This window comes from Chiloscyllium plagiosum, chromosome 3 (assembly GCF_004010195.1).
Source record: "Chiloscyllium plagiosum isolate BGI_BamShark_2017 chromosome 3, ASM401019v2, whole genome shotgun sequence".
Lineage (NCBI taxonomy): Eukaryota > Metazoa > Chordata > Chondrichthyes > Orectolobiformes > Hemiscylliidae > Chiloscyllium > Chiloscyllium plagiosum.
In genome coordinates this window covers 65,892,021-65,907,312 of record NC_057712.1, presented here as the reverse complement: position 1 = coordinate 65,907,312, position 15,292 = coordinate 65,892,021, and the positions used below count along the sequence as shown (strand labels likewise).

General features: G+C 40.2%; 1 protein-coding gene across 1 annotated transcript in view; it reads left to right on the top strand.

The window, feature by feature from the left end:
* Positions 1-15,292, top strand: part of lama2 (laminin, alpha 2) — a 379,433-nt gene that overhangs the window by 131,095 nt on the left and 233,046 nt on the right. The window contains exons 7-12 of the mRNA XM_043675023.1: positions 1,113-1,230; positions 6,624-6,802; positions 9,524-9,623; positions 9,717-9,877; positions 11,917-12,057; positions 13,088-13,246. Coding sequence (XP_043530958.1) covers positions 1,113-1,230; positions 6,624-6,802; positions 9,524-9,623; positions 9,717-9,877; positions 11,917-12,057; positions 13,088-13,246 — 858 coding nt within the window. The remainder of the gene's footprint in view (positions 1-1,112; positions 1,231-6,623; positions 6,803-9,523; positions 9,624-9,716; positions 9,878-11,916; positions 12,058-13,087; positions 13,247-15,292) is intronic.

The window sequence follows — 15,292 nt, the reverse complement described above, 5'->3', positions numbered from 1 at the left end:
TTTATGTATCTGGTGGCTAGTTTCCTGCCTGTTTGTCCAATGTAGTTTTGATTACAGTTCTTACAGGGTTTTACTATGATCATGTAAGCCCTTAGAAAGACCATACCTGGAGTACTGTGTATAGTACCATGTGCGCAAACTTACTGAAGTTAGCACGGATGCTATACCTGTCTGTTGGAAGCATGCAGATATCAGTCAGTATGTAATGCTAATTTAGTGGCAGTAATGTCACCTTTGACTTGAATTCTTTGACTACTTCCCTGTCTTAACCTGAAGCAGTTGACCATGCCTGCAGCAGCAATATGGACTCCCCATTAACATTATTTAAAGGAATCATCAATTGACTTCAGATTGATTTCTGCTGGCTCGTATTGAGTTAATGGAAGAGTTTTATGCTTTATATTGTTATTCAAAATTGCTAAAGACTAAGTGGAGATCGTGTCAAATGGTGAACATCTTGGATGTTCAGATCACTTGCCCTCATTCAATGGTGCTGTACTTTTTATTTCCCTTCCCTTACGACACGGAAAATGAACAGAGAAAGTCAAGATACTTAAGGGGGCATGAGGAAATATATTATTGAAAAAGACTGATTTATTGGATGAAAAGGCTGTCCTTTAAAGATGTAGTCAGCAGATTGAGTCAATACTTTTAGAAGAATGAGAGATAATCTCATTAAAACATATACAATTCTGAGAGGGATTGCTATGGTATCTGCTGTGAGGTTGTTTCTGCAGCTTGGGGAGTTTAGATTTCGAGGTTGTGATCTCAGAACAAGAGGCTGGAAGTTTCAAACTAAAATTTCTTTCGCCAGCAGTTTGAAAGTTTGGCCTTTTCTGCCCTAAACAGATGTGGATACTATGTCATTGTGTGTATTCAGGGCTGAAGGGACATGAGGATCAGGCAAGAAAGAGGTCAGTGATCAATAATGAATGTGCAGCATGCTCAAGGGCTGTATGCTGTAAATCTGGCCATTTCCACATAGTTGCAGGAGATGGATATTATTAGTTTTTACAAAGCAGCAATGCGGGCATGACATAATTTTGATTCTTATTTAAGTTAACAACAAAAGTTGTTCTATTTAATGTGAATGTATTCTGTTCATCTAACAGAAATTTAGCTGCAAATGTGAACACAATACCTGTGGAGATAGTTGTGATCGCTGCTGTCCTGGATTCCATCAAAAACCATGGGCTGCTGGAACATTTTACAGCAGCAAGTTCTGTGAACGTAAGTAAATAAACAAACAGATCCCTCTTCAAAGGAATACCATCATTTGGGAAAAAATTATTTCCCATTCACTTAAATATAGCAACTGATCTGAGTTTTTAAAAAAAAATATGAATACCAATGATTAATCGTCCTACATAGCTTGACAATATTGCTAATGCTGCCTTGAAATAAAATGACTGCATTTATTGTCCATGTTACAACAAAGCAAAATATTAAAAGGGTCATGAGCTACATGCAAATAATTTATTATAAATTATAATTTTATAAATATTATTATTACTTTTATTATGCATTGCCAGCCACTTGGTACAGATTGATGTCAATTCCCTTGAGGCAGAGATTGCTGCAGGTTGTAAAGTAATGGACAATGATTATCTCTAGACTTAAGTCTGTAAGGGAACATATTTATATCGCATGTCTTTTATATGTGCTGTCATGCATTACGTTCATTGAAAATATGTGTAAATTTGGAGACGAAAACTTAAGATGTGTCAGTGGCATATGGCAATTATTTTAATTTGGAAAGGAAGGAAAAATGTGAACTCAGGTTTGGCTCCATCAGAGTAGTCTATCCATTCATCCGACTTGTCCTTGTATGTACGAGGTTTTAATTTTCTTTTACATGGAAGTTTGCTGAAGTTGCAAGTTGATAATGTTTCAGTAAAGGAAACAGGGCACTTGGGACCTGAGTAAATAGAGCTACCAGGTGGATATCTTCTCAATCATTTAGATTGAAGAATTGAGAAATAAATAGGAGAACAACAATGAAAGCATTTCAGTTAGAGCAGGTCAATACCATGTCACGTACGTTATGTAAGAAATGAGCAATAAAAAGTGGGAAATGCAGTCTGAATACAGAGGGGGAAACAAAAATAAAAGAAAAGCAGAATTCATAAAAGTAAAAGAAACAATCTTGGTGTAATGATTGTAATGAGGTCAGCCAAATGGATCTAGAAGAATATGAGTTCCCTGATTGAGACTGTTAATCTGGTCCAATCATGGAGTCCTGGCTGACAAGTATAACCAGGAGAGTCAGACATCTGTTCACTCTGAGAGCTGGCTGTGAAGAAGCTGGACCAGTGTCAAATACTATGCACCTGTAAATAAAGGGTGACTTGGTGAAGGGATACTGGCCTCTGTGGAGTTATTTCACTTGTTGCTTTATAATCCCTAACAGCAAATACAACCTGAAGGAATGAGACTCCATGGCTGAATCTTACATTTTTTTGGCAAACCTGCATCAGGTTTTTAGGAGGGATTAATTTCTTGCTTTATTTTGCAGAAGGACCTCATTAATTACTTAGCCCACCTCAATGGCATCCCTCATGTTGTTTATTACCACCTGCTGTCCCTGGAACAAGTTACTATTCACTGGACATCCACCTTGCGCCTGTGCCCTCTTGTAAGACCTATGTGCAGTTTATCTGTCTGCAGCTGCATCCTATATAAACACCCTCTCTCAGTCACAAGTACCCTATCTCCAATCTCCATTGGACATGAGCATCTTGTCATTAGCCAGTAGGGTGCATCTCACACAGGCAAGCAATCAGACAATTCCAATCATTAGCTTTTATTTACAGCGGACAAAAGTGAACTAAAGCAAAATGATTGGAGGCTGTAGCTTGCTCTCATCATGCAACTATGATGACCAATGACTATTTGACAAGCTGTGATCGTCTGCTGCACCTCGCTGTCATCTGTTGGAACCTGATGCCTATCAGGTCTTTTTTGGGGCTTGTAGTACCCAACACAATTGAGTTCTGTCCTCATGCTCCTCCTCAGAAGATGGCTTGCATTCACCCAGTTTCTCAACATCAATCACTTTGCCTCATTGCCTGCTCCAATTGTGCAGAGCTTGGCATGCCAGGATGATGCGGCACACTCTGACTAGACTGTAGACAAGTTTCCCTGCCAGACCAGGCCAACTCATCTTCACTAGGTCTCTCAGCAACTCCACCATGGCCCTGGCTGAGACTCTGGATAGTCCTCATTCCCTGTGGTGACCTCCTGATGCCCTGGCCCTACAACATCTGCCTTAGGAGGGCCGGCACATCGATCAATTTCTCATATCACTGGACACATGAACTGTCAGTGAAAATGGGAACATAAGGAGAAAAATATATTCTGAGGTCTCAAAAGAGCCATTGGTGGTGCATCCTGAAGATGAGAGGGGCACACACCTCTCCATATTGAGACAAAGTAAAATCCTGGTAATAAAGATCATGTTTCCATTATTCACCTTCGCCTCTGCACATACACCAACTTGGAGAATGCTGTATCGGATGTGTAACCAGCAAATCACATTGTCTATTTCCTCCTTAAACAAGTTAGCCAACTCTGGCCAGAGTGTTAGGAATGAATTTGCCCAGGGGTCCCACAATACTGAAGTGATTAAGTCACTGCAAACACAAACCGGTACAAATGCAGAACAGTACCAACTTCATTAGGAAAACATTTATAATAACCTTTAATACTAAACGTACTCTCTGTAATCCTATTTGGCCCCTTAAGTCTCTTGTAGATTTATGCAGTCGCTGTCTCTTTGGTTCTGTCTCTAAGCCTATGAAGCTGCTTTCTTCCTGTCTCTCTCTCTCTGGATGGTCAGCTAGTCTCTGCTTGTTGCCATGCTGGTCTCCTCAGAAGGCTTCCAGAAGATTCAAGAGAGTAGTCTGCATGCATACCCTCATTTTATACCCTTTTGATGATTTTCTGGAACTTCCTATAGTTCTAGCCAAGCGGGGAGCTACAGTTAATAGTTTGAAACATTGTCAATCACTTGGATGGCTTGTTACTGTTAGTTGCTTTGTGTAGTAGGACTCGGTGCCTTCCTGTCTGGGCTCTGCTTTGTTTAGTGTCTAAGTTGTTGGGGCTGTGTCTGGGCAGGAAAACATTCCCCTTTTACATTTGCTAATTGTTAGCACCTGGTGATTGTGTTTGTACTGTGTCCAGTGTATAGGTTTTGTGAGTTCAGAGTTTTACTTGGCCAGTGTACCCAGCATCCCTTGCTGTTTGGTCAAATTAGCAATCTATATGTTTTAGCAGTCAGGAGGTCGCTACAATTATCAAAAGGGTGTTCCTGTTGTGTAGTGATCCCCTACATTGTCCTAGAATTCTAAGCTTCAAACTGACACTGACTCTGAGCACCCTGTGTGTTGGCCAAACCATTTTCCTGTAGAATTATGTAGAGAGCAACAAGATATGGCAATGAACAGAGCTTGTGGTGGACAGTCAGTACTGGCTCTGCCTGGCCGTCTAGTAACTCTCCCCCATTACCTGGTCAACTTCCACCCCCATGCTAAGAACCCATGAATCAAGAATAAGAAAAGCAAGCAAAAACTAGCAGGGAGAATTACTAAGGACTTAAGGAAATGATAAATCCTGATTGATTACTCAAGAGCATCTAATATATAAACATTTGAAAGAAAAGGTAAATCAATCATTTAATCACTTCAAAAATGTTCTTTTCCCCATAAACACACACTCAAAATAAGATTCTAAAGCTAGGTAGATGAATTTCCTGCACAGATCAGCTATGATTTGATTGAATGCTGGAACAAGCTTGAGAGGCTTTCCAGTCCTGCAGACATCTTCACAGCATGGGACTGCCTTCATGAATTGCTGGTGTATGAAGATCAGTGACACATCATAAAGTCTGTCCCTGATTTTCCGCCAGCTGCTGTGATGTTCATTCTGGCATGCTTATTGTCCATTCTACACTCTTTGGTTCTGCACAGCAAGGGCTAAGTTGTCTGCTCAGAGATGATCGTTATCTCCTGCACGTTTGGCTCGTGACACTATTACGAGTGCAAGTCTGGCTGCAAAAAACTCCATTGTAATTAGATCCGAGGGCCAACTACAGCCCTCGTCTGGTATGGCATATCATTGAAGTTTCCACACAACGGTTCAGACTTGTGCATGGCTCTGTTGATTTCTTGCAATGCAGCGTGCATGGAGGCCCCTGTTGATTGTTGTTTGCTGCATGGCTGATAATTTTGCTCTGCAAATCAGACACCATTTGGAACTATTATTGGAGATAGAGAGAAAGTGAGAACTACAGATGCTGGAGATTAGAGTCGAAAAGTGTGGCACTGGAAAAGCACAGCTGGTCAGGCAGCATCCGAGGAGCAGGAGAGTCGATGTTTCAGACATAAGCCCTGATTCCTGATGTAGGCATTATGCCCGAAATGTCATCTCTCCTGCTCCTCAGATGATACCTGACCTGCTGTGCTTTTCCAGCACCACACTTTTCGACTATATTCGGAGGTAAATAGTCATGAATGACAAGGAATGATGGAGCAGTGATACGCGGTTGGAGCATGGAGGCTGTTATGGGGAATTCGGCCTATAGCTATTGCAGTTTAGTTGGATCGAGGAAGCTATTATTGAATTATTATCCATTTGAGCGACAACACAAGTTTAATTTCATTGCCCATCAAGTTAAATGTGACAGAAAAGTGTGATAGACAAATACAAAAAAAATCACAAGATGGAGATGTAGCATGGCATTGGAAGTAGTTAAATTTGCAGCACAAGAATTTGCATGCATATGCAACACTTCACATTGAAACACATGCTATCTCATTGAAAGGCTCAACGATGAACATGTCTACAATCTAAAGGATATGGGCATGCCTTAGAATACTGGATCAATTTCTGGTATCCAAAGTATAAATAAAGTATCCCAAAGGTAGAGGGGCAAATCATGAAGCAGATTAAAAATGAAATCTTTAAATCTGGAAGGAGGTCATTCAAAACTGATCTTACAGAACTCTATAAATAACAGAAATTGAAAATCCAGATTATGACTAATGCACCTAACCTACATATCCCTGAACACTGTGGGCAATTTAGCATAGCCAATTCAATTACCTGCGCATATTTGGATTGTGGGAGGAAACCAGAACACACCCACACAGATACAGGGAGAATGTGCAAAGTCCACACAGCTAGTTACCCAAGGCTGGAATCAAACCCAGGTCCCTGGTGCTGTGAGGTAGCAGTGCTAACCACTGAGCCACCATGCATTTAGGAAAACAAATGGTATAATTCTTATCATAATTGTTCATGCAAAGGATTTTAGTCTTAATAAAGTTTTTGTTGAAGAGAAGGAACATATTTCTCAAATGAGGCGAGGAAAGACTTGAAGCTTAATAACCTGATACCACCTAGCCGCACGTGCCTGTGACTAGGCTGTTGGGAGTTTCTCTGCTTTGTGCTTTTGTGTCTGTACATTGTTTAGAGGGAATTCATGGCCCAAGAGAAAGTGTTCTACAAGTTGAAGGAAGAAAAATCATGCTCAATAAGTACACCCCAATTGAATGAAGAATCATTTTAAGTGAAATTTTGTGACGTTATTTTGTCTTATCATTTATCAACTTTTGTCATTTCAGAATGTAATTGCCATGGAAAAGCTAAAGATTGTTACTACGATGAGAATGTAGCAAATAGGAGCCAGAGTTTAAATATAAAGGGAGAATACATTGGTGGTGGTGTATGCATTGATTGTGTGAACAATACAACAGGGATAAACTGTGAGACCTGCATTGATGAATATTTCAGACCAGAATGGGTACGGTAATAAAGGAACTTCTTCTGCTTTGTTGTTTTCTCTCAAATCTGAGGACTAACACAATAATATGTTTAAATTTGCATTACAGAAACTTTTGTTTTACAATAATACTTTTACAGGTGGAGCATCTGTAAATAGTACGCAAAACTAACTGTCATCATCCATTTGCGATCATCATTAAGTTTTTATAACAACAGTTGGTTATGGAAATCAATGAAAACTGATTGTGTGCATTGTTCAAAATCAGTAGTATTTAACATCATGGAGAAGAAAAACACTCCTTTTACTCTAATTGAAATTTTAATTTAGATTTTAAAGCTATATTGTTCAGAAATTAACAGAATTGACTTATGTATTAATTTGTGTTATTATCTCAACAAAGTTATGGGATTGGATTCAGTGCCTTTTGTTCACCGTAACTTCCCTATATTTTTAAATGAGAAGTAAAGTCCAAGACTTGTGGTGCCCAGTGGGCCTCCCCCTCCAGAAATTCATGGTACCTACAGTGTCTTGCCCCTTGAAATCAATGGGCAGAAATGTGGAGTTTTGTGAACTTTCCTTATCTAAGATCATGACCCAGAGTTTCCATTCCTCCTGTTTCTCTATACCTCCTTTGGAATTGCTGGTTAAGTGTAGAGCACAGAGGTTTGGGGTCATGTTTGGATCATTGTGGAAGTCTGAATGGGTCTGAAATGGATAATGCTGGCAAAATCCAGTATAGTGATGCCATATGGAATTTGTAGGAGAACAGTTAATGATCTTGAGGGAGCTACAACTATCATTTGGATCTTCCTCATAGTCTCACTAACAATATATGTCCGAGTTCATAGTTGCTATTGTGCAATAAACAAATATGTTAGATGATCAAATGCTTTTCCTGTACCATGCTATACTAAGCAGGCTGTGTATATCCTAACCATGGTGGAAAGATGGCTACAAATGTACATAGAGTCATCGAGATGTATAGCATAGAAGCAAGTGCTTCAATTCAACTCATCCAGGCCGACCAGATATCCCAAGCTAATTTGCAAGTACTTGGCCCATATTCCTCTAAACCTTTCCTATTCATGTAGTCACCCAGATGCCTTTTAAATGTTGTAAGTGTACTAGCCTCCACTACTTCCTCTGGCAACTCATTCCATATGCGTATCACCCTCTGTGTGAAAAGGTTGCCCCTTAGGTCCCTTTTATATCTTTCCCCTCTCACCTTAAACCTATGCCCTCTAATTCTGAACTCACCCCACCCCAGGAAAAAGACCGTGTCTATTTACCCTATCCATGCCCCTGATGATTATATCAATCTTTGTAAGGTCCTACCCCCCCTCCCCCCCCAGCCTCCAATGTTCCAGCAAAATAGCCCCAGACTCTCCCTATAGCTCAAACCCTCCAACGTGGCAACATCCTTGTAAATCTTTTCTGAACCCTTTCAAGTTTCGCAACATCTTTCAGATAGGAGGGAGACCAGAATTGCACACAATACAGAGGAACCTCGATTATTCGAAGGACATGGGCGGAGAGTATTTAGTTCAGTTAATCGAATACCGGATAATCGAATGCTGGATAACATAGTAGGACGTTCGATCTTGCTGGATAATTTGATATTCAGATAATCAAATGCCAGATAATCGAGGTGTGTTTCAAAAATGGCCAGTACAGCCACAACATGACCTCTCAAACGCCTATACTCAATGCTCTGACCAGTAAAGGAAAGCATACTAAATGCTTTCTTCATATATCCTGTCTACCTGAGACTCCACTTTCAAGGAACTGTGAATGTGCACTATAGTGAGTAATTGTATAGCGAACCCATACAACATGGAACCCCTACAATGTGGGGCTGGAGGGATGATGGGGGTCTCACTCACTTAAGAACTGGTGGATAACCCAAACAGTTTCATGGAGAAGGCTAGACTAAATCAAGTGCCATGCAATGTGGGACATTCAGCCCCTTGAGTCCACATTAACCATCCGAAGAGCATCTCATCCAGACTCAGTCCACGATCCTATTTCTATAAACCTGTATTTCCCATGGCTGACCCACCTAGCCTGCACATTCCTGGACACTATGAGCAATTTAGTGAGGCCAACCCACCTCATCTAAACATCTTTGAACTGTGGGAGGAAACCAGAGCACCCAGAGCAAACCCACAGAGAAACAGAGAAGATGCGCAGACTCCACACAGGCGGTCATATCATGGGTGGGATTGCTACTGTGAGGCAGCAGTGTTAACCACCGAGCCATCATGCCCCATGATGAGTAGTGACACGGGTTGGTCATACATCACTAATGCCCATACCTGAGTTGAATTTGAGTACTTAATTGGGTAGGAGTGTGCAGGATTGGAACCCTATTGTCTTCTCTACTTTGTCCCTGTTAAGTCTGTGACAGATAGCCGTGTGGACAGACTTCCTGCCCTCCTGCTAACTTAAGCCCTTAGTTTCATTTGTTAGTGACAGCAGGTGGGGTAGTAGTCCAACTGGGAGCATGTTCAGCAAATTCTGTCATATTTGCTTGCAGGACTGTGGGACAGGGAGGGAGGCATTCTTAATGTCAATTGACCCAGCCCAGCATTGTCAAATTTTGGGTAGGGGGCTTGGTTCATTTTATCTATGAAAATACATTATGGTGTACTGTAATACAAATCAAAAATCATGATATCATATTATAGCAAAGCAATATGTACTTGCTTTCCTTTATCAAGCTTTCACATCTTTTTCCAGGTTTCTCCGTATGAACCAAATCCATGCATACCTTGTCTGTGCAATCTAATTGGGTCCTTTCATAATAAATGTATTAAGGATATCAAGCACATTGAAGGAGGTAATGTCCTTATGAAATATCAATCACATTTCTATTTTGCAACTATGAGGATTATTTGGATTTTGAATTTGCAAATTCTTATTATCATTCTAGGTCTGCTTCCTGGGTCCTGCCACTGCAAGGCTGGTTATGGTGGAGATAAATGTGACAGATGTGCATTTGGTTTCACTGGATATCCAGACTGCGTCCCATGTACCTGTAATATTGATGGAAGCCTGAATGCTGACCCATGCATTGAGCCTTGTGTTTGCAAGGTAGCATATTGTTTTTCCATAATTAAATCATCACTTTAATGTATTTGTAAATAAAGACAGGAAAATAGAAAATGCAGTTTATTTCATCAAAATATCATTCACTGTTCGTCAGCTAAATATGTTCGAAGTGCATGGACTTTCACTGTGTTTTTGAAAGTTGAATATTCATAAAATGTTGGTAACTGAAAAGGTTGGTAATTCTACTCTGAGCAACTTAAAAAACATCATTCATGTGAGATACCCAATTAATTATTTTTTGTTTCTGTGGGGATTATCTTTGGTAACATTGACTAGGATAATTTCATGTTTGATTTCTAATCCACTATTCCCTACATTTGTGGTGATGTTGGCACAAGCTGGAGGAGCCAACCAATGAATTGCTTTGGAGAACCAATTTCACACAAACAGCATATCAATATATGGAAGTAAGGCATAAGGCTTCTTCTATACATTCAAAATTTCTGATTTAAATTCCATGACTTTTGTTGGTAGAATGGGATACTGTTTCACTGAAAATGTCAACTGAAAAATTGGACAAAATCTCATGGAGGTGGAGGGAGTTTTGACTGTTGGATAGTGATCTGACGAGACCATTGCATTTTCTTTGGGGGGGAAGGCTCATCACAATGCTGTGTCATTCAGACTCTTGGTAGGCCAACAGTAGGCCTTCCACTTGGATCAAGGACCCCAGGGATGAAATTCCTGCCTGTTAAGAGGTGCTGATCTGTAAGATGCTATAAGCCTTTCTATACTCAACAGTGCCACAGTTGAGTTGGTTGCTGCTGTTGGTTGTAGAGCAATCTGAGACCTTGAATCAAGGAGGTACCTAGGCTTGGGTGAATGATGGCAAGAACAGCACAGCAAGGTGGAACTTGTGGGAGAGGAGGATTTGAAGAACCATGCAGCTAGTGGTAACGGTGTCTATCAATGGGCTCCCCTTCCCAGTGTTGGGCTCTTTGATCAGGTTGAATGTAACAGCAAAATGAGATCCCTAAATGGGTATTGATTGCCCACTTAAGGGCCTTTTTGAGGAAGAGGAGGATTATTATTCATGTCCCTTCCTCCCACTAACTTAATCGAGATGAAGGTAACTTGACAGTGGGGTCCCTAGTTGCTATGCACCAGCTTCATTAAAGGGTACTCTGCCATGGAGTATGGTGAACAAATCATTGTGGTCACTACCTCAGTGTTTGCTTGAGAACTTAAATAACTTGCAAGAGACTTCTGGCGTTAGATCCTATTAGCTTTAAGTAATGACTAATTTAGTTATATGTCACTAGCCAACAGTTCTGTTTTTTTTTAACATTCTAATAACAGCCAAGAGGGAAATCATGCTGTGTATATTAATCCTCTTTGAACAATTGCATCCTTTTATCAATTTAACATTTGGATTGTAATTTGAGGGACACTTCAAAATTATCTTTTGTGATAAAGGTTTATATTACTGTTGAATGGGAATTTGGATTTTAAAGTTAAGGTAAAATAGATTTTGCTTTCCTTTCTGTGAAAGTGAATGACTTGTTTTGTTTTAAAGCAGTTAGAAAGTCCAAGCTGTTGGAACTGAAAAGCAGTCTCTAGATCTCAGAGCTGGAAAGAAGGCTTTATGTCAGCAAAACTGGAAAGAGTCAGTTGAATAAGAAATCTTACAGTTGAGATAGGAGTTATACTTCTCTGGGTTATAGTTCAAGGATGTTTGTAGGAAAAATGTTGAATCTTGCTTTTCTTATCCTGTGTAATAAACTTTCAACAGCCTTATGACTATATTTGAAATCATCCATTACAGTAACCAAGTTGCAAAAATAACGTTTCTGATCTATCAGGCCTGGTCTCACTCTCGGTTATGACTTTGTCCAGTGTTACTATCAGTTAGAATCATAAGTGTTAAGTGGGACTCTAGTGTTATATTGTGATATTAAGGTATCTGAGTCAAAGAATATCTCCCTTTTTTTTCCTAGAATGAAGTGTGCCTTCTAGTATCTGAATAACTTTATTAATTAATCATAATAGTTAACATGATTTATGATTAATGTAATTTCCAGGCCAATACCGAAGGAGAAAATTGTGCCCAGTGTAAAACAGGGTTCTTCAACTTGCGCTCAGAGAATTACTATGGTTGTGAAAGGTGTTTCTGTTCAGGAGTATCTAGTGTCTGCGAAAGCTGTCAATGGAGATATGATAATGTAAGTGCTATCAAGTGACAAGATAAAATTTGTCTAATATCTATGGTTTACTGCTGTTGAGGATGTGGGTTAATGTTTTGTGCTTACACTAAAGTCAGAGAGCTTACCCATTAACCATGGATTTTGGGAAATCATGGTTGAGTTTTACAGAGTTAGAAAATTATTGGTGCTGTGACCAGGGCTTCTTTAGACATGTGGCTGGTAGTAATTGATCTTAGAGAAATATTGCTATAATTTTCTCTGTGCAAATCATATCAGTAAGACATGTTTGAGAGCAATACCACATTGCCAATTAGGTTTGACCGATTAACTCCTGTAAATTGAGTGAACCTAATTGGAAACTCAACATCCATCAGTATTAATTCATCCTCAATCAACTAAAGGATATCATCTGTGATAGATTTACTACTCTCCCTAGGAGGTTGTTGTGGTGCAGCAGTTGTGCCTTTACCTTAGAGCCAAAAGGCCCAGGTTTGAGTCTTGACCAGCTCTAGAGCTGTCTAGTAATATTCCTAAGCAGGTCAATAAGGGAATGCCTTCTTTTCTCTTCCCTAGATATTCAGCTCAGGCTGATAAACTCACTACATCACACTAACCCTCAATACACATGGCAATTGAAATCCTTGGGGAGGGGGTGAAATGACCTGGATAAAAATAAAGTGTAAATGAAGACGTAAAGGGCTTTGAATTTCCATGAGTATGTTCCCTTTAACTTTGGAAAAGGACTGATGTAAGCAGACAAGGGGAGACAGCTGTTTACAGCAAATTATGGCTTTTTTTTTATCTGGAGGATTTGGGGTTTGAGTAAAGTGAACACTGGGGAATGGTAAAACCCTTGCAGAACCTCAGGACATAGATTTTTAGAGAGGTGTGTTTGATCACCATGTTATACTGTGTTTTTTTTATAAATTACAAATGCAGTAATGTTCAAATATGTTTAGCGATGTAAGGTACATGCTAGCAGTAAGATATCTGGCCAAATTTGATATAAGTAAATAACACATTTTTTCCTTAAATTTTGCTTTTTTAGGTGACCGACATGTTTGATTGGTTCCTCGCGGATTTAGAAGGTATTTCAAATATCCTGCCGAGGCAGGGGTTCTTGGTTAGACAGCAGCAGGTGATCATAAATGAAGATAAAGGTCGACAGTATTACTGGAGTGCACCAAGTGCATATTTGGCCCGAAAGGTATCTAATTTTAAAGTTTCTCAGTATTTTAAACTGTTCTTTGGCTGCAACTGCTCCTACAGGTGTCATCATGGAAGTAATTTGATCCTTCCCTTGCAGTAGGGCTCAGCCAAGGTTACTGTGATCTTTTTGCTTACAGCCATTTATATCTCTCTGCTGTGGAATTTTCTTGAAATCTCTGCTCATAAGAATATAAGAACTAGGAGCAGGAGTAGGCCATCTGGCCCTTTCAGCCTGTCCCACCATTCAATAAGATCACAGCTGAACGCTTTGTGGCTACCTCACAGTGCCAGAGACCTGGGTTCAATTCCTGCCTCAGGTGACTGACTGTGTGGAGTTTGCACATTCTCCCTGTGTCTGTGTGGGTTTGCTCTGGTTTCCTCCCATAGTCAAAAATGTGCAGGTTAGGTGAATTGGCCATGCTAAATTGCCTGTCGTGTTAGGGGAATGGGTGTGAACTTGTTGGGCCAAAGGGTCTGTTTCCACACTGTAAGTAATCTAATCTTAAAAAAAACCTCCACCTCCCTCACCATAACCATTAATTCCTCTACTGTTCAAAGAATTATTTATCTTAGCTTTAAAAAGATTCAACGGGGAAGCCTCAGTCACTTTACTGGGCAGGGAATTCCTCAGATTCACTACCCTTTGGGGTGAAGAAGTTCCTTCACAATTCATCTGCTATATCTGCTCCTCCTAAGTTTGAGGCTTTGCCCTCTTGTTCTAGTTTCACCCACCAATGGAAACAACCTCCATGTTTCTATCTTATCTATTCCCTTCATAATTTTGCATGTTTCTGTAAGATTCCCCCTTCATTCTTCTGAATTCCAATGAACATAACCCCAGTTTACTCAGTCTCTCATAAGCCAACCCCCCCCCAACTCCGGAATCAACCTAATTAACTTCAGTCCCCATAGGTCCCTTTTATATCTTTCCCCTCTCACCCTAAACCTATGCCCCCTAGTTCTGCACTCCCTCATCCCAGGGAAATGACCTTGTATATTCATCCTATCCATGATTTTATAAACCTCTATGAGGTCACCCCTCAGCCTCCAACGCTCCAGGGAAAACAGTCCCAGCCTATTCAACCTCTCCCTGTAGCTCAAATCCACCAACCCTGGCAACATCCTTGTAAATCGTTTCTGAACTCTTTCAAGTTTCAGAACATCATTCCAATAGGAAGGAGACCAGAATTGCACACAATATTCCATGACCATCCTGCAACCATGTCTCCATAATGGCTACTAAATCCTATACATTTGCGATGATTTGTGCTGTTAACTCATCTACCATGTTTTGAATGCTAGAAGCATTCAGATGAAGTGTCTTTATGCTAGTTTTTAAACTTTTTGAATTCTAGCATCTCCATTAATAATATCTCCTGCGACTTCCTTTTAACTTCTTTCAACAAAGCTCTGCTTCATCAACTTCAATTTTCCCTGTACATCCTGCACAGTCTATGCAAAAGTTGGCTTCACTGAGATACTGTGTGTGTGTGTGTCTATGTTGGAGTGAGTGTGTGTGTGTACGCAGCCTTAAAAAAGAATAGAAGAGGCTATGCACTTAAGTAAATGCCCTGTACAATCCAAAGCCAAGTAAGAGGACCGTGAACTGAATGGTGGCCTAATCATTAGCACTGCTGCCTCACAGCGCTAGGGACCCAGGTCGATTCCACCTTCGTGCGACTGTGTGTGTAGAGTTTGCAAATTCTACCTGTGATCCCGTTTCCTCTGCCAGTCTAAAGTTGTGCAGGCTGAATGGATGAGCCATGCTAAATTGCCCATAATGTGCAGGCAAGGTGGATTAGTTGTGGGAAGGGTTACAGGGTTACAGGGATGGGGTAGGAAAGGGTGGGATGCTCTTTGGAGGAGAGGACTTGATGGGATGCTTCCACACTGTAGGGATTATATGACCATTCTTTCTCTATCATTATAATAAATACACATTTCTCAGAATGTCAACTCTCTTATTAGAGCTTTGAACTATTTCAAGAGTATATGAATTTCAGGTCAACCATTAATTATGCAGAATAACAACTCTGTCTGATTT